Raw genomic sequence first — 18,276 nt, 5'->3', positions numbered from 1 at the left:
TGCACTCTCAAGATTCCCAAAATCTCATCCTATGTGAGCTTCTTCAAATCATGTACTTATATAATACTTGTTGTCTTAGTTTATAATACTTGTTGTCTTAGTTTATCATACCTTTGACATGTTGTCCAACAACTTTAGATCTATTTCAAGCTTCGATAAGTTTTGAACAAGGGCTTGATATTTGACATCAACTATGAAAATAAGAGAAATACATAAGAAAGGAAGGTTGAATTGTGTATAAACTTTGACATTTTTTTACAATATGTGTTTGATAGTAGTACAGTTAAAAACAATTAAACTAATAAACAATTTGTCAAACCATTTTTTGAAAACTTAGACTGATAAAATCCCCTTCCTCATTTAGTTTAGGTTTTATAACATGCAATATAAATGAAATTAAAGATAAGAAATATTTACTCTAAGAGTTTTTATATTGGTTTGTCTATAGAAGCACATTATGTCTAGTTGAGCAAAAAGGCTAGGGTTGACTAAGCACACTAATGTTGTGAAGATACAAATAAGTATTATTTAGACTTCAATTTCTCTTGGCTAAGACAACCCAAACATTATTTGGACATACAACCACTTTTGACTAAATACCTAAGTATTGTTTGAAACACAATCACTCATGGCTAAAAGAAATACAATCACTCCATGATACAAACCTAAACATTGTTTGAAACACAATCACTCCTATTTAAAAATCGAGTATTATCATGAATGTAACAATTCCTGGTTAAAAGTTGAGCATTATCTTGCTTTTATGTCTTTTAATACTTTTGTATTCTTTGATTTGTCTTTTTGAGGAACATTCTCCAAGCTCTTCTTTACTTTAAGATTATGTTTTCAAGATCTTATCGTTCCCCTTTTTGAAAAGAATTCGTCCTCAAATTTTGTGACTATTTATCTCCAATATTTTCTTTGTTGTGTCAAGTCTTAAGGTCCACTTGATATTGTATTTTCCTTGAATGTAGTATGTTCGACTCCATTAAAAAATTTAAATTTTAAAAATCTTTAATGGTGATTATCTATAATTACATATTTATAACTATATATAAAGAGGATTCTCTCTTTTGTGTCCACCATTTCAAAATTCCAATTTTACCTTTTATAATATAATTATTTGTTAAATTTTTTAAATTTAACTGTTACTTTTACATATTTTTTATAAATCTATATATCTTTTCTCATTCTTTCATTTCCCTATTCATCATGTTTTCTCAATTTATTTCACATTATTTGTAATAATTATAAATTTATTTTGTGTATTAACTTAACAACATTATAATATCATTTTCTACTAATATAATATTATACATATTTCAAAGATACATACACACACAAGTTACACTAATTATAATAAAAAAAATAATTGTTAATGTTTTTTTTTTAATAAAAAGGCTCTCATTATATTAAATGTAATATTCACGATTATTTATTGATGTTTTCACTATTTTTAATCGCTAGTTTGACTAAGTTTATTATAAATATATATATATATATATATATATATATATATATATATATATATATATATAATTTGATAAAAGGAATTTTAATAAAAAAATAAATTTTTAAGTTTTTTTAGGATAAAAGAAATGAATAATTGTAAAATAAAGTTGTTATAATTAATATCGTTCAAGATATAGTAGAGTTTTAAATTTTATTTTATCTTATACAATTAGTGTAACATTCCAATTTTAGCATCTTAAAACTAATAAAAATAGGAAGTTTCATCATAGTTTCAAAACAGATAATCCAGTGTACACAATATATTAATACAGTCTTACAAAAGATATGACTATAAAAATATATCACTTATACACTTAAACTAAACTAATAAACTCTACACTTAAATTGACCACTGTTAAAGCTCCCACGGGAAACCTCCTCCTAAAACGATGACTCTTCATCCTCCAGAAGCGCCTTTGACGCTGCTATCACATCTGCTCCCACCGAATAGGTGATCATCGCAAAAGGAAAACATACAACACGAGACATACATTGTACACAATATATTAATACATCTGCTCTCCAGTGTACACAATATATTAATACAGTCTTACAAAAGAGATGACTATAAAAATATATCACTTATACACTTAAACTAAACTAATAAACTCTACACTTAAATTGACTACTGTTAAAGCTCCCACGGGTTCACTCATTTTCAACCCGGCTCGTGGTGAGCCAACCCGGCTCACACGGGTTGGCTCACTTTGACATGTCTAACTGATCAGCAGAGACTCATACTGATGATTAAAACGTCGCATGCAAGCGGAAGAGGGCTCGCATGCAACAGAAAACAGAAAAAGACTAAAAAAGAGAGCAAAAACTCAACTTACACCAACGGAGAAACTGATTGGTCCAATTTGAAGAGCTCGTCGAGAGAGGATCATCTTATGGTCTCGATTCTTCAATCAGACGACCAGAGAGACAGAACCTTTATAGAGAGAACTTTAGAAAAATGATTTCTAGAGAGATTGTGTGTTTTAAAATAATGAAACTCATTTATAACAATTCTATTTATACTAAAACCTTTTAATATTAAAATAATTGAGTCTCACTATTTTTAAACCACTATCACTTTTAAAATGCCATTTTCTAGGATCTTACAATTAGCACTGAATATATTGATAAAATTAATTCGTAAAATGAATATATAAATTTAGTAATATATATATATATATATATATATATATATATATATATATATATATTCCCAAGTGATTCAATCAAAATTAACATACCAAATATTATATATGGACCAAATTTACATATATTTGTCGGTATGAAAATCATATTAGACAAAATTTTGGAGGTAGAAATTTTATTCTTAACTTAATTTAATGATAATAAAAACTTATTTGATTATTTTTTAAAATAAATTGCTCTTTATTTATTGCAAAAATACAATTAAAAATAAAAGCTGGTGTTTAGAAGGGTGTAACGAGAGAAGCGTTGTTTGTAAGAGCATTAAATTCGAGAGTGAAAGCTATCGGTTTCCCACATTTGCAAAGAAAAGAAAAATATAAAAGGTAAACGCTCTCCTTCTCAAAGAGGCCGCTAGGGTTTTCGTTTTCTTCTTTTCTGCATCGCTTCAGGTTCAGATCTCTCTTCCAATTCGCCATTTTCCTGTTCAATTTTGATCCTTTCTTTCTCTTCTCCAAACCCTGGAGCCTCCTTATTTTAAAATTCTCTTCGATTTTCAAAAATTTCTTACAACCCTAAACGACTGTCGCTGATTATTGATTATCGATTTTCGATTTTTGCTCTTTCGCGAGGTGTTCACCTTTGATATATACTTTTGTTTCGTTTGCGTCTGTTCTCAGGTTCTTTCTTTAAAGATGTCTCGTGTGTATGTTGGTAACTTGGATTCACGAGTGACAGAGAGGGATCTTGAAGACGAATTCCGTGTTTTCGGAGTTATTCGGAGGTAGCCCCAAGACGTTCTAATTCGTTTCTCAATTTTGTGGTGGATGCTTCGATATCTCAGTTTTCGTTTTCATATGTAGTCTCTTTACTTTAATTTCTGCGAGTTTGAACGTTTTAGGACTATTTTTATGGATTTGAAAATGCAGGGACAAAAACACAAGATCAAATTTTACCTTTTTATATACGTTTATTCAAAAAACTATTTTTTTTTGTGACTAATGAACATTATGTTATGTTTTTGTGTGCAGTGTTTGGGTTGCACGAAGGCCACCTGGTTATGCTTTTATTGACTTTGATGATAGGAGAGATGCTCAGGATGCTATACGTGAATTAGATGGTATGTAGGGTTGTGATTGTTTGATATAATAGAATTAAAATTGAAATGTGGATATATACGTTTATTTACCACACTTTTCTTATCTGCTAATGTGTTATTGTTTTTCCCCCGTTTTTTTTCCGGTCGATATGTTGAAGGGTTTTCCTCAACTAGCTAGTTAACTCTTCTTTTTGGCCTATGGGGCAAGCAGATGCTGCTCTCTCTTTCTTCTACTTCTGCCTTGGCCTGCAGTAATGGTTTTTTCTTCGTTGTTTCTTCGTCAAAGTCTGCTGATTTGTACAGTTTGACTACTTCTACTACTGCATGTAAAGAGAATTAAGAATGTGAACACGGGGGATATGCACTGCTATCGCGAGCTACACTTCTGTTGCATAATGGGTTTGTTTTATGAGATGTGTTCTTCTACACTTAACCTATGGGGACCATGTGCGTGCTGCCTCTGTGCTGTATATGTTCCCTGTGGGCAATTTGTGTGCTTCAATAAGTTGTTATCGACCAATGAACTTCTGAAAATATTATGGTAACACAATCATTGTCTTTACTGAATGAACAAATATTCCCTCGTTCTGCCTTTATGATAATCCTGTATTCCCATGGATAATACCATGTTTTAATGTTCATGCATTACTTTTTTTCCTTCCACTTGATATTGAAATCATCAAGTAGCTGTTTTCTACTTGGATTTGTTGAAAATTTGAACAGTGATGGCTTTTGATATTGTTAACAAACCACTCCTAGTGTAATAAATGTTGGTTATTGTTATTGTTGCATTTCTTTTGAAGTGCATATCATCTGTATTTTTTTTTTGCCACAAGTGATATTCATATCAAACTGTAAATTTATTATTTAAAGGTAATCTGGGCTTCTGTTTTCATATTACTGCTCTGTCTTTTAATCATTACTATGGTCAGCGAAAGGGTTAATTTATTTGTAGGGCTTTGGTGGCGAAGCTGCATTTTATATATTCTTGTTTAATACCTATCCTTGTTTAAGCTATTGACAATGTGATATAGTTTTTGGTGAAGCTGATTCTCCCCAAAGGATTTAAACATTAAAGTATCAAATACTGATGCTATTTCCATTCTATCTGCTAAATTTAGCTACTTGGATTGCAATCATTTTTATCCCTTTTTATTTATTGGGCCTCTGTTTCTCTTCAATGGAGCAGGCAAGAATGGTTGGAGGGTTGAGCTTTCTCACAATTCTAGGGGTGGAGGTGGTGGCCGCGGTGGCCGTTCTGGTGGTTCTGATTTGAAATGTTACGAGTGTGGTGAACCTGGTCATTTTGCCCGTGAATGTCGCTTACGTGGTGGATCAGGAAGACGCCGTAGCCGCAGCCCACCCCGATTTCGCAGGAGCCCTAGCTATGGGCGAAGGTTAGATTCCGTTCCTATGTCTTCTTTTAATCCTGGTTGCAGTGGTATTGGCACTTATATTTTCATGGAGACTATTTTGTATTTTATTTGTTCCTAAAAGTTGTTTTGTTGATCCATCTACTTTCATTTCAGTGATATATCTATGATTGTGGTTTGAAATTTAACTTTTTTTTATTTGAAGTTATATGTATTTTCTTTAACATTTGGAGATGATATTTTTACAATTTTATACACTAGTTTTACATTTATCATTCCTCTTACAGTGGGCTGGATATGTTTGTATGTTGTGTTAATATTTTACTTTTTTATCTTTATATTTTTCCTCACCATTCTTTGGTTGGCTAGGAGTTACAGTCCTCGTGGGCGATCTCCTAGACGCCGCAGCTTATCACCTCGTGGACGTAGCTACAGCAGGTCACCTCCTTATCGTGGACGTGAGGAGGTTCCATATGCTAATGGGTAGGTTTCTTCTGTGTTTATGTAGTTTTTGGTCAAATGTGTTCTTCCATCAAAGTTATTTTATCAAATTGGGGTAGACCTAATATTTAATACGCACATTTTCTATATTTTGAGATGTAAAATGCTTTGGTTAGTTTGTTTTTTGAAACGATATTTTTCTTGAGTTTGAGTCTGAAGGAAAGAATAGCGATGTTAACTTCTATGTGGCAAAGGGTAATCATCACGCTTTGGATTTCATCCCCACCTTCCCTTGTTTCTGATTAACTAATTCTCGTGTTCATGGATTATACTCTGGTATATTTAAACTTCTGCAATCATTATTCGTTGTTTTGTCTTTACTGACATGTGATGCATCTATGCAGAAATGGCCTTAGGGAACGTCGCAGAAGCAGAAGTTGATTTTGAAAGTTGGTGTCTGTGATTGTTAAGAGAATAGTGAGATTTTGTTAAGCTAGTGTTTGTTTAGACTTAAGTGCTAGTCTATTTTGTTGGGCAAGCCCCTGAGTACTCTTGGATTGGATTAGTTACTTTGTGTCTCAGATTGTGTTGAATTTGTATTTGCAGAATATTTGTAGTGATATTGCAGGTAATGATCTTTTTAAAGTTGTTCCTAGTTAAGGAGAGTTCCAAATCTTTCTACACCACAGTATATGTTTTTATTCTCTGTTAAGATTCTTCTGGTACGGCTTCGTCTTTCAATGCTTCTCGTCATTTGCTGAGTGGTAATCTCTAGCAGCCCTTCTCTGTGATCTTCGAAATGCTGAGGACTGGAGATGGCTTCGTGCTCTTCACTTTCATAAGCTTTCTCTGCTTGTGATGTGCTTGCCCCAAATTTATCGACGTTAGTTTTTTTTTGTTTTATTAATTTCTAAGGGGATGATGGCCTGCATCGAATGCTTCTTGCAGATACTTTTATCTGTTATACAGGTATTGGTCTTCTGAGCTTTTTAATGACATGTTAATTTAGATATAGGAAGTCTAAGGTCGTAAAGAAATACTTCTAGCTTCAAAATAAATAAGTGAAAGTTGATCTGTTACTTAAATTCTAATTCCTATGCTTTTTATGAGATTGGACATTATTGTCTCATCATGCTGTGGCAATTTTAATAATACATACTACATGAAAATAAAAGAAATACTACCCAATGTCTGGGTTTTAATCTCTGGCTTATATACTAAGAAAAAAAAATGCATATCTTAATTTATTCTACATCTCAGATTTTTAACTTACAGCCTATTTCTGTTAAAAGGTCCTTGCAGCTGTTTATTCACGAGGGCAACCATTTGAGTTTTGAAAGAAAATTTTAACCCTCCATTGTCTATTACTGTTGAAGGAAATACCAATTCAACAAATGTTTATTTACCTGACTTTAATGATTCTATTATTAATCAACATGTCCCAGTTATGTGAGTAGATGTATAATGAGCACTTAGGTGCCAATTATTATTATCATATTCGGGCTTGGACCTATTCTGAGATAGTTCAACTCGGATTGTAATCGGTCCCTTTACACCTGTGTGCCCTGTTCTTGGAGTTAGTAATTTGCGGTTGAGTAAACCAAGTGGTTGAGAGGTACTTGTTCGTTTTGTCTCATATGGTATCTGTTTAGGCACCTGTTTAATAATTAAGCTTTTTTGTGGTCATTACGAGTTTGATCAATGCCATATCTGCTGGAATGAAGGAAATAGAGGTTATATAAAAAAGCCTAGTGTGGGATAAAAGAAATAAAGAGAACAGAAGAAAGCATACTGAGATGGCAAAACCGTTTTTTTTTCTTGCGGTAGAATTTGCCATGCATATAAATATTAAGCACTTTTAATGGATACTTGCAATGGATGATTTAATTTAATTATTTGTTAGTTGATGGAATGGTATGAGTATTCTTTATGTGTTATTAAGAGAAATATTAACAATAAAACAATTGTTTAAAATTTGCTTTTGAAAAAAGAATGTTTTTAAGTGTCTTTTGTGTAATTTATTTTTAAAAAAAGATTTCATTTTACTAATAATTTTGTGTGTAATTTTTACTAATATTTTATTCATCATCATCCTCTTTCCTCTGAATTTCTAAAATATTTGCATATCAATTATATCTTTTATTATATTAGTATCATAGTTTATATAATAACATTCCCAGTTAAATGAAATAATATCTCTCAATTCACGAGTCCGGTTGTTTGAAGGATATGTAGTTAATGTTAAATAAAGAATATTTAATGTATCTTTACGTATTTACACATGAGAAGAACTATTCTTCAAACGATTTGGAAATAATTCTCGATGATCATATCTTCTGAACTTGTGTATATATAAAGATCTATTGAAAAAGAAACCTTGATGATGAAGATAATATTGATGTTATTGAATATGCTCGTGTTAAGAAATCTGCAAGCTCTATGTGAAAAAGAACACTATTCTGTTTATTAACAACCTAACTGCAGTTTTTTATTAAAATTTAAATTAAATCGTTTAGACAACGTCTTGTATTATATAAATTTGGTGTTAATGAGAATGATTGTATTTCAAAGAATATTCAGTTTTATAATTTTATTTGAAATATTCAACCCATTTTTTATGGATATAGTTTATTAGTGGAATTTAATTGTGTTGATTATGAATTGGATGCAGTAAACAAACCACCGTAAAAACTTTAAGGGTGTGTTCTCAAGGGGTGATGAATCGAGAGAGATGGAGATATTGATTTGAGTTGATTAAAATGTGATATTTATGTTGTTTTTATTTTATGGATTTGAGAGTAATAGTGGAGTGGATTTAAGAGTGATTTTTGTGAAAGTTATGTGACTAAAAAAAATTTAATTTAATAGATGAAAATGTATAATGACCTATTTGTCCTTGGTGTTAAAAAAATATAATTAAATGATATTTAGATAAGTTGTAATTAGTTTTTCATATATTATTATCATAAATAAAAGTATTATAAATATTTATGAATTGAAAAAAAATAATATTAAAATATATTTCATTTAGAAAATTTAATATTTAATTTTTAAAAAAAATATTTTCAACCACACCATTAATAAAAAGTCAACTCAAAACATTACATAATATCTAAAAAAGTACACACAAGACAACATACAATATGATGAGTGATACAATCAAAGTCAAGTCTCTCTACTCATATAAGTTTGCAACCTATTCCAACGATTTTGTGCCGGCATCCCCATAAGACGTCTTGTATGAAGTGGATGTGAACAAAGAAAGTCGTGGCACTGTCTTAATAAGTTGTCATTTGAAATGTTCATGCTTCTTAGTAATTCAGAAATTTGGGCTCTTGTATATTGAGCTAAAGGGTTTCTAGGAATTAGGTTGTATTGCTCATGAAGTAGTGTGTTGTGACGTTCAATAGCTGCAAGTTGGCGGTTAATAGCTGCATTCATTCGTCGATCATGATCATTTGCTTCCTCAAGTAACTCCATTATTCTGGAATCCATCTGATTTAAACACACATAAGAGTTAAGTAAAATAAAAATGATAAACACATAATACAACATGAAATCAATTTCAATTCATTCAATTATATGAATAGAAAGGTTGAGCGAAGAATACAACTTAGTGGGAAGAGTGTTGAATGTTGTCAAGCTTGTGAAGGATTTCATTGACATTGAATCAGATGCTGTGCCCTCCCATCCAACCAGTACATAAGTGAATTTCATATCAAAATCACATGCAGCGAAGACATTTTGTGTTGGCCAGTCCTTCCTACCTCGATACTTGGGAGCCTCAGATGAAGGAACCCTAACTCTAACATGAGTTCCATCTATGGCCCCTAGACAATCCTATTTAATAAAGTAAAGATTGTTAATAAAGACTCTTTAAAATCTGTAAGTACCGGTAACAACAACAAATTATTATGGCCAGTGTTACCTTGAAGTATGGGTAGAATCCACTATTGTTCAGGACGTGACTTTGGACATCAGTCCCGGCAGGTTGAATAAAAAACTCAGACTCTAAACTCAAGATTGCATCCAAGACATTATGAAAATGTCTACTAATGGTCGAACCAGAACGATAGAAGAAAAAACCCACACTACGATTCTTGATGTTATGGCCAATGATGTGTGGAAACTTAGCAACTTGTTTCTCCAATGTGCACCTTATAGCATCTTTTACTAACCTAGTTGCCCTTAATCGCTGACATAAGTTAATAAATGCTTCTGGTCCCATACGAATAATGTCACGACATCGATTTGTATGTACTAGGTAAGACATAAACTTCTGTCGGCGTTGGTCTCTGTCTGGGACAATATCCCTAACACTATTTCTTGGGGTAGAATATATGTTCAATATATTCAGCGCATGCGCAACAATGCATAACATTGTTAGTTCATCTATTGCTGTGCGCAATTGTAATTGTCTGTGTAAGTGTGCGACTATATTGAAGTCAACACCGACAACATCATCTACTACATCTTCGACATCAAAAAATGACACATGTAATTCCTCTTCCATCTAAATTATCGGTATACAAAATATAAGCAAATACCATACAAACAGATAAAATAAATTATAAACAAAAATTAATAAAAAAATAAAATATTTTACAAAATATGAAACAACATTCATTTTTTATGAAAATATAAGTGATTAAAAAATCATATATATATATATATATATATATATATATATATATATATATATATATATAGTTATTTGGGGTAATTTTAAATGATAGAGACGAATTATAGCTTCTAAATTTTCACTGGGATTTCAAATTTGTATTAATAAATAATTATATTGAGCATAGCCTTTAAATTAATAACCACTTTTGGTCTTCAAAAGTTTTGCTTTTTCATAAAGTTTTCAGAATGGGTTATTCTATTCATGACTCAAAAGCTTCATAAAAAGGATTAAATTAACTAAAAATATATGGGTTAATTTGAACCACCAAAGTTTTTGTCTGATTTCTTTAGATTCATCTACTTTTGTTATACAAAAAATTATACCGTACTATGTTATATATATATACATTAATATCATACAAAACTTTTTACTGACATACAACTTACAAAAATCATATACAACATTTTAGCATAAAAAATCAATAACAAGTAAAATATAACTTACCTGGTATGATAACATCACCATCACAGGATGTTCGATACAACCGACAAAGCAAACTGAAGAATCACCTCCTTAGGCAAACACCACCAGACAGCAAGGGACATGAACTAAAATAAAAAATAAACAACACCAATCACATGCACAAAATTATGTGGAAATAAGCTCACAACTATTATTTTAGTTCCTTTTCATTCATAATTTTGTAACTTTTTTCACACTGGAATCAAACTAATTATTGAAGAAGGATTTGGTTCTATTAATTTTGATAAGATTAAATATAAAAATTCCTGCACCATACCAGTTTCAAACACCTAGACCACTATAACAGTTGCACCAAAGCAACACGGCCACGAACTCCTTCCACGAACAAACCTACAAAACAAGCCACAAATGAACATGGGTTTAGATGGTTTACATGAAATTCAATTATTAAGCAATGCACACCATAAACCAACCACTACACGACCTTATAACAACAAAAGATCTCACCACTGCACCTTCACCTCCACGGATTTGACACAGACAAGAGTAACAAATAGGGCCACCAGTGACGACGACGGGAACAACTGTGGATCTCCCAAAACAGTGCTCTGAACTCCTTCACAACCACAACTTAATAGTAACAAAATCAAATATGAATACATGTGACTGTGGTGTGTAATCAGATACAAATAACATGTATCCGGATATAACCATTTGTAACCGGATATAACCATTTGTAACCGGATAGTGAAAAATGAAATGGGATACAAGTATTTCCTCCAATATTCTTCAAATATCATGCATGGATTGTATGGAAAGTATGGAAAATGTAAAATCATAAATGAAAGCACATACAATGAAAGTAGAATGAATGTAACATGAAACGAAGCTGAAGTCGAGAGCTGGTGGCACATCACAAAACTCACCTCTCACGAGCTCAAACACAAGAGAGTCTCGGCCAGGAGAAGTTTCGTTCTTCCAACATAGTCTAATATAAGCAACCAACTATCTTAATAGCATTCAATGATGCATTGAAGAGCCTCAACAAACGTTGCACACAATCAAAGCAATTTGAATTTCAAACAGTCAGGAATCTTCCCTGTAGAGCATCAGGAATCCTACTGTGTGCACCATGCATCAGGAATCTGTTCAGACCTCGAGCCCAGCCCATGGCTACGAGTGCAAGTACGTGATTTTGTGATTTTTTAATAAGGACATTGTGGTAATTAACCACATTTATCCCTCAAATCTCTTCAAAAAAGAGAGATTCATTTATCCATCGATCCCGCTAACATTCGCTCTTCCATCCTTGCCTTTCCTAAAAAAAGAACGTCTCTTTCTCCCTCTATTCATCGCTCTATATCACGCTTCTACAGTCTTTCGGTTCATGAGAACAGACCCTAAATGTAAATTTTTCTTTTCTTTAATCTCTCTGAATTGCACATTGTTCAATTGTTTTTAACCATTGCGTTTGTCAACTTAAAAGTGTGAATGACTATATTTATCAAACACCACTTTCAACCATTCCTTTTAATATATTTTGCTTGTTTTTACATTTGTTCTTTACTTATCAATATCATTTAAGTTTCTCTTACAAATTTGAACGTTGAATAGTTTTATATAAGTAGACCTTCGTTTTACTTTGAATTAAAAGTTTTATTGTTTTTATTTATCTTATTGTTGCAATAAAAGAGTGGGGATATTATTATGGAAAGTGAGTTTTCTTTTTAAACAAAGTGAAGGGAACATAATATATTTTTCGTGTAGTTTTTTAATAGAGACAAATGTATATTTTTCCACTTAAGTTACTATACGTTGGAAAGTTATTGATTGTATAAAATAACATGTCAATTTAAAGGAATTATTTGTGTACCTATCAAACATATCAAACCCTTTCTCCCATAACATTTTTAAATCTTTAACTAACGAGGTCATCGGCAGAACTTGGATAAAAATTGTAGGGGTGACAAATTAATTTTTTTTATATATAAATTATTATTTTTAATTAAATAAATAAATTTTTCATTTTCTCTACTTAAATGATTTTTTCACATCGATCAGATGTACTTTTCAATTTCTAATATTTTTCTTTTCTATTCCAATTTAAGACTATTCAACTAATTTATTATGAGTAACAAAATTTGTAATGCAACTTAATACATTCATAAAATTTTACAAATTTCAACTGAAAATACAAAATTCCTAAATTTCATAATCTATAATTATACTAATATGAGGAAAACTATAATTAGGTTCATGCCAATTTCATAAAAGAATTCTTAAAATCTTGATTAGGATTCATATTAATTTGGAGAAAACTTAGGTTGGAAAAAACATCGTAATAGGAATAAGAGAATCATAAATTTAAGATACATAAATCATCATAAAATACTAATATTGATTTATGAGATATATTGTGATAATACATTCCTCAATCTATCTGTTCTTCAATCTCTTCCTCTGATTTTCTTTTTATCTTTCTTTTTACTTTCATACTTTATTGATAACTTACTGAGAAAGAACCTTACGTATAGAAACAAAATCCTATTCCTTTTTATTAACGAGTATCAATCAAATTGATTTTTATTTTATTTTTTAAACAATAAAAATATCGATGTCATGCAAGGAAGAAAAAAAAAATCTAGAGACATGAGAGTTGAAAGTGAGATTTTCTTAGCTTTCTTCTCTGTGTGAGGGTAGTAGTAGTGGCAGGTTCACGTACCTTCTTTTAAGGTCAAAGGAATTCCTCTATGTTCATTGTTAACATATCTAATCTATGTTGCTAACCAGTTAAAAGTCACTAGAATTAAAGAGATTAATATCTCATTTGATACTTCACACAATGGTGTTTAGAACATAATATCTTCCTTGTGCTTATGGGGGTTAAGAATTTATTATCCATTTTCATATGACATATATCATATTTAAGGTTGAACTAAATGAATAATAAGAGCAATTTCAAGTTTCCTTCCCCAAAAATCTCTTTAGCAATTTATACTCAAAATAACAATAATCACCACCACTCTAATTCTTCACAACCATTACATATGTAAAACAAGCCCAATAAACACAACAACGAACATTAATGTAGAGGTGAACAAACCCAATAAACACAATTACAAAGATTAATATAGATTAACAATAATTAACACAATAAACACAATAACATAGATCTCCACACATAACTGTTACCAATGCATGTTTGAAATTAATGAAATAGTAGTAAATCTAAAATCAATATAAATAATGTATACACACACATGGAAGTCATTGTTACTTGGAAAATATTTGGAGTGGTATTTGGAATGCCCCCAAGATAGAAAATACCCAAATGGATGAAGAACATGCAACAAAATGTAGATACTAGAAAATCCTAAACACAACGTTTGCATGAACGAGAGAGTTACAAGAGCGACCACAACATCTACAATAGTGAGAGAGGCCACGAGAGCGCCACTAGAGCGAAAGTAGTAACGACCACCACAATAGAGTGAGAGATCGAGGAGACGAGAAAGAGAACCACTAGTGAATGGCATAGTAGCGAGGAGATGCGACCAGAAAGGGTACAAAGAGGGTGCGTCGAGGTTGCAAAATGGTGAAGTGCAACAATGGGGAGAAGGGGAAGAAGAAAACTGTATATTCTATGCCGATTATACTGAAGAACCAACATATTATATGTTTTTTAAATTTAAAATAATATACACACCCACTTTCTATGTTGGTTCTAGGTACAATCGACATAGAAAATCTTTTACTTTATTACAAATTTACCACCACGTCTATATTCTATGTCGGTTCTAGGTACAATTGACATAAAAATTCTTCTACCTTATTACAAATTTGTCATCGTGCCTACTTTTTGTTTCGATTTTAGTGATAACTAGCATAAAAAGTCTTCTCTTATTTATAACACTGTCATCGCTTGTTATGACGAGCGGATTACAACCAACATTAATAAATCGCCATTGAAGGCTAGTTTTGGATAATACAAATGTATATTAATATTTATTGTTGTAAGTATTTTTAATTTTTTTTAATTTTAAGTATTTTTTTTTGTTTTATTTTGAATTAAAAGTTTTATTATTTTTATTTATCTTACTTATTGTTGCAATAAAAGAGTGAGAATATTATTATGAAAAATGAGTCTTCTTTTTAAATAAAGTGAATGGAACATAATATTGCATAACCATCAATTTCTATGTATATTTTTATATAGTTTTCTAATGAAGACAATTTCTGTTAGATAATCATGACTGTTATTTTAGTCTTATTATTTTATAAATGGGTCATTTAAAAAATAATAAAATGATTATTAATTGTAACATAAAAACTTTCCTTCAATATTTGTTCTATGCTCTACATTCAATAACAATTTGAGTTTCTTTCTTTCTTTTCTTAGGAATTAGAGTTAGTTATTGGATTTTCTTCAAATTACCAGTGCAATTCCTACCATTCTTATTTTTCTAATAAAAACTATATCAATTAATATTAGAAGTTACATGAACACAAGTTACAATGAAAGAGATAGAGAAGATATTTGAGCACAAAATGATTTAAATGATGGAATATTTATGCAAAAATTATAATAAAACTACTTGTAATAACCTCAATAATTTGGTTCTTCTATTTGACGCAAACCATAGTTATGACTCAACCTTTTCTTTTTATAGTCATGCAATCCAATATAGTCTTTGGTTCCTTTGTTAGGATTATTGTAATTAAAATTAAGATTTAAATCATAAAATCATAAGATTTTATATCATATTTTCGATTCAGATCATGATTGTAACATAGTAAAATTGTTAGAATTATAAAACAAAATCGTAAAATTGTTTAAGTTGCCTTTTTTTTTTATATAAATTTCCACTCTTATTATGTGTATCACCACCGTCAACATCACCTAATAAAAAAATTAATGAAATTGAAATTCACTTTTTTTTTTGTAACCTAATTAAAATTTAATACAATTAAATTTACCTTGTTATATATGGATTGTCAGCCTCAACGCTATCCAATCAAATGTTAGTGAAATTAAATTCATCATTTTTATATACATTCTCTTTCTTAGTGATTGGGGTTTTAATTAAAATAAAATTAAAAAATAAAATAAAAAATTAAGGTAGAGGTATGGTAGAAATCCTTATGAAGTATATGTTTATCATAAGAAGGTGGAGGAGGTTTCCTAACTTTATCTACTCCTTCACGTGGATGTCATTTCTATAACTTTTAAGAACAAGTTGAAGATTTGAAAGTTGAAGTTGATGTTGAGCAATGAATTTGAGATAAAAGATATAGGAGCTCCTGAAAAGATTTTTGGGCATGAAGATTGGGCAAGATTGTGTCCAAAATAAGCTCTAAGTTAAAAAGACTACATCTAGAAGGTTTAGACCATTTTGGCATGTTATGTGCCTAATCAATTGTCATTCCTTGATGTTGTCCATATGTTTATCTACATGTATATGCAATCACCATTAGTTATATGATCACTAATAAAGTGGTGTCTAATCTTAATGTGCTTAGTTTTAGAATGCAAGATTAGATTATGTGTAAGATTCATGACATTGGTATAGTCACACTTAAGTGAAATATGATCAAGAAAAAAAGTCAAAATTTCCCAAGTGGTGCTTTATCCATATGGATTGAGCACAACAACTTTTAGTGGAAATATATTCTGCCTTAGTTGTTGATAGAACCACAAATGCTTGTCTTTTAGAATTCCATGATACCCGTGAACATCCTAACATGCGACATAGTGATTTTACTATCCAATTTGCATACACCATAGTCAAAATCACTATAGCATATCAAATTAATTTTAGAACCCATAAGTCAATGTATTTAGTACCTTTGAGATATTTAAAGATTATTTTTCACTGCAGTTAAATGAGATTCCTTAATTACATATTGAAATCTAACAAAAACCCAATGCTAGATGTTAGAACGAGTAATGGTCAAATATAAAAGAGATCCGGTTATACCTCTATATTTGGGTTGTTCTAGTGGTTTATATTGTTGCACAAATAAAGTTGAATGTAGATGATCTCTTTTGAAACCAATTTTGAACAATAAAAATAAGTCTTTTATTTTATACCATGATCTAAGTTCTTGCTTCAATCTATACAAATTTTTCTCATGGTCTGGATTTTCAAAAACAACAGAGTTATAAAGTTTGAATATTTAATTTAGTTTTTTTTTTTAATTTTATATAAATTTCATTTTTTAATTTATAGTTTGAATTCTAATTACAACTATATATTATTAAATCACACACACACACACACATATATATATATATATATATATATATATATATATATATATACTTTTAGATATATAATGAAATAATTTAAATTTATTTGAATGTTTATATGTAATCTTTAAAATAAATTTTTATTACTTGAAATGCATTTTACATTTTTAAAAATTGAAAAAAGGAAAGTAATAAAATGGCTTAAACAGTCATTTGGTCTTAGTTTTGGTCAACTTTTTTCACTTTGGTCCTATTTTTGAAATTGTTTTCAATTTGGTCCTACCTTTCGTTAAATTTTTTCAATGAAATCCTTTTCCTTAACTCCGTCTAAATGGTTAACTGAACAGTGACTAATGTGGTTATTTTCTGTAACGTGGAGTGTTGTTCAATGACGTGTCCGTTTCCACTGTATGCATAGACCATATGTTATAATGGAAGTTAGGGTTTGTGTGATTTTGAATTGTGGTTGTCTTCCATCCATCGTCAGCTGAAAAGGAATGTCTCGTGGGGCATCTTCCTGTTCTTGCAATAGTTGGGTTCACCGAACTTGCAATTCATGCCATGGTGGTTTTAGGGTTTCAGGCTCACCCCCAATTTGCGATTGCGGAGACATTGCAGTGGTGCGCACAACTAGAACTACAAAGAACTTTGGTAAACAATTTTGGGGCTGTGCGAACTTTAAGGTTTGTTTGTCAGTGTTTCACTTTCAATTTTGAAATTTATGTTATTTGAATATGTTTCATCTTGTTTTCCTGTTTTGCAGAGACGTAGTGAAGATGTGTTGGGCTGTAACTTTTTCAAATGGTGTTACGAATAGGGTGCTGATGAGCGAGATGCCATTATTGTTAGGCAAAGGCATAAGATCGCTTATATGGAAAATTCATTGAGTGTTTGGAAGAAACAGATACAATTGTCATTAGTTGTGATAGGTTTTCTGGTTGTAATGAATGTAATGGTTTTGATGGGTTGTAATTGCCATTGGATAGCTTGAATAATTACATCGCTTATATGAATGAATGATATTCCTTTTTGTATAATTACATCTTCTCAGCTGTTTAAAGTTGTTAGTTATGTTTTGCATAATTTTAATGAAATGAAGAACAAACAATTTGAAAATGAAGAAGGCAGACTAAGTTCTGAAAATTGCAAAGTTGATGCATTCCAAATCAAGGCTTTTAAGCCTTCCATCAAAATATCACAGTGTTCAAAATTTAGAAATTGAAATTGACAATACATCATGATTTCCCAATTAGCACATTCATTTCCTCCAAAAAGTATAACTACAAAACAAAATATTCCCTTCCCCCCAAAATACATTAAGTAGTCTCATCATGGATGTGGTGGCCTTCATATT

At 30.7% G+C, this 18,276-nt stretch overlaps 2 protein-coding genes across 6 annotated transcripts; one reads left to right on the top strand and one right to left on the bottom strand.

The window, feature by feature from the left end:
* The first annotated feature begins 2,937 nt into the window (after window positions 1-2,937).
* RSZ22 (serine/arginine-rich 22) lies at window positions 2,938-6,225 on the top strand. 4 transcript variants are annotated; one of them, XM_028084993.2, is made up of 6 exons: window positions 2,938-3,104; window positions 3,333-3,436; window positions 3,684-3,772; window positions 4,941-5,148; window positions 5,503-5,607; window positions 5,970-6,225. In XM_028084993.2, the coding sequence occupies exons 2-6, from the start codon at window positions 3,348-3,350 to the stop codon at window positions 6,004-6,006; spliced, it is 528 nt and encodes a 175-aa protein (XP_027940794.1). In that variant the 5' UTR covers window positions 2,938-3,104; window positions 3,333-3,347; the 3' UTR covers window positions 6,007-6,225. The 4 variants fall into 4 exon arrangements, with proteins under 4 accessions (XP_027940794.1, XP_027940793.1, XP_085521934.1 ...); XM_028084992.2 differs by having other exon boundaries at window positions 5,494-5,607; XM_085665808.1 differs by having other exon boundaries at window positions 2,952-3,038.
* Window positions 6,226-8,557: 2,332 nt separating this feature from the next.
* Window positions 8,558-11,482, bottom strand: LOC146884112 (uncharacterized). Of its 2 annotated transcripts, none has more exons than XM_085665279.1 (6): window positions 11,180-11,482; window positions 10,989-11,062; window positions 10,694-10,797; window positions 9,494-10,078; window positions 9,176-9,405; window positions 8,558-9,060 (listed from the first exon to the last, which is right to left on the bottom strand). In XM_085665279.1, exons 3-6 carry the CDS (start codon window positions 10,712-10,714, stop codon window positions 9,045-9,047), a joined length of 852 nt encoding a protein of 283 aa, XP_085521405.1. In that variant the 5' UTR covers window positions 10,715-10,797; window positions 10,989-11,062; window positions 11,180-11,482; the 3' UTR covers window positions 8,558-9,044. The 2 variants fall into 2 exon arrangements, with proteins under 2 accessions (XP_085521405.1, XP_085521406.1); XM_085665280.1 differs by having other exon boundaries at window positions 9,179-9,405; window positions 11,180-11,477.
* Between the last annotated feature and the right edge of the window lie 6,794 nt (window positions 11,483-18,276).

Source organism: Vigna unguiculata, chromosome 8, assembly GCF_037176805.1.
Source record: "Vigna unguiculata cultivar grain cowpea cultivar isolate G323 ecotype 2 chromosome 8, ASM3717680v1, whole genome shotgun sequence".
Taxonomy (NCBI): Eukaryota; Viridiplantae; Streptophyta; class Magnoliopsida; order Fabales; family Fabaceae; genus Vigna; species Vigna unguiculata.
Note: the sequence above shows the minus strand (reverse complement) of the source record. Positions and strands in the feature narration are given on the sequence as shown.

What these genes read in the sequence shown, in the direction of transcription:
- LOC146884112 (XM_085665279.1), bottom strand. Translation starts at nt 10,714, where the DNA reads ATGGTGATGTTATCATACCAG. An exon ending in TGGTGATGTTATCATACCAG is followed by an intron (nt 10,079 to 10,693) that starts GTAAGTTATATT and finishes CCGATAATTTAG; the next exon opens with ATGGAAGAGGAATTACATGT. An exon ending in GATTCTACCCATACTTCAAG is followed by an intron (nt 9,406 to 9,493) that starts GTAACACTGGCC and finishes TTTATTAAATAG; the next exon opens with GATTGTCTAGGGGCCATAGA.
- RSZ22 (XM_028084992.2), top strand. Translation starts at nt 3,348, where the DNA reads ATGTCTCGTGTGTATGTTGGTAACTTGGATTCACGAGTGACAGAGAGG. An exon ending in GTTTTCGGAGTTATTCGGAG is followed by an intron (nt 3,437 to 3,683) that starts GTAGCCCCAAGA and finishes TTTTGTGTGCAG; the next exon opens with TGTTTGGGTTGCACGAAGGC. An exon ending in AGCCCTAGCTATGGGCGAAG is followed by an intron (nt 5,149 to 5,493) that starts GTTAGATTCCGT and finishes TTGGTTGGCTAG; the next exon opens with GAGTTACAGTCCTCGTGGGC.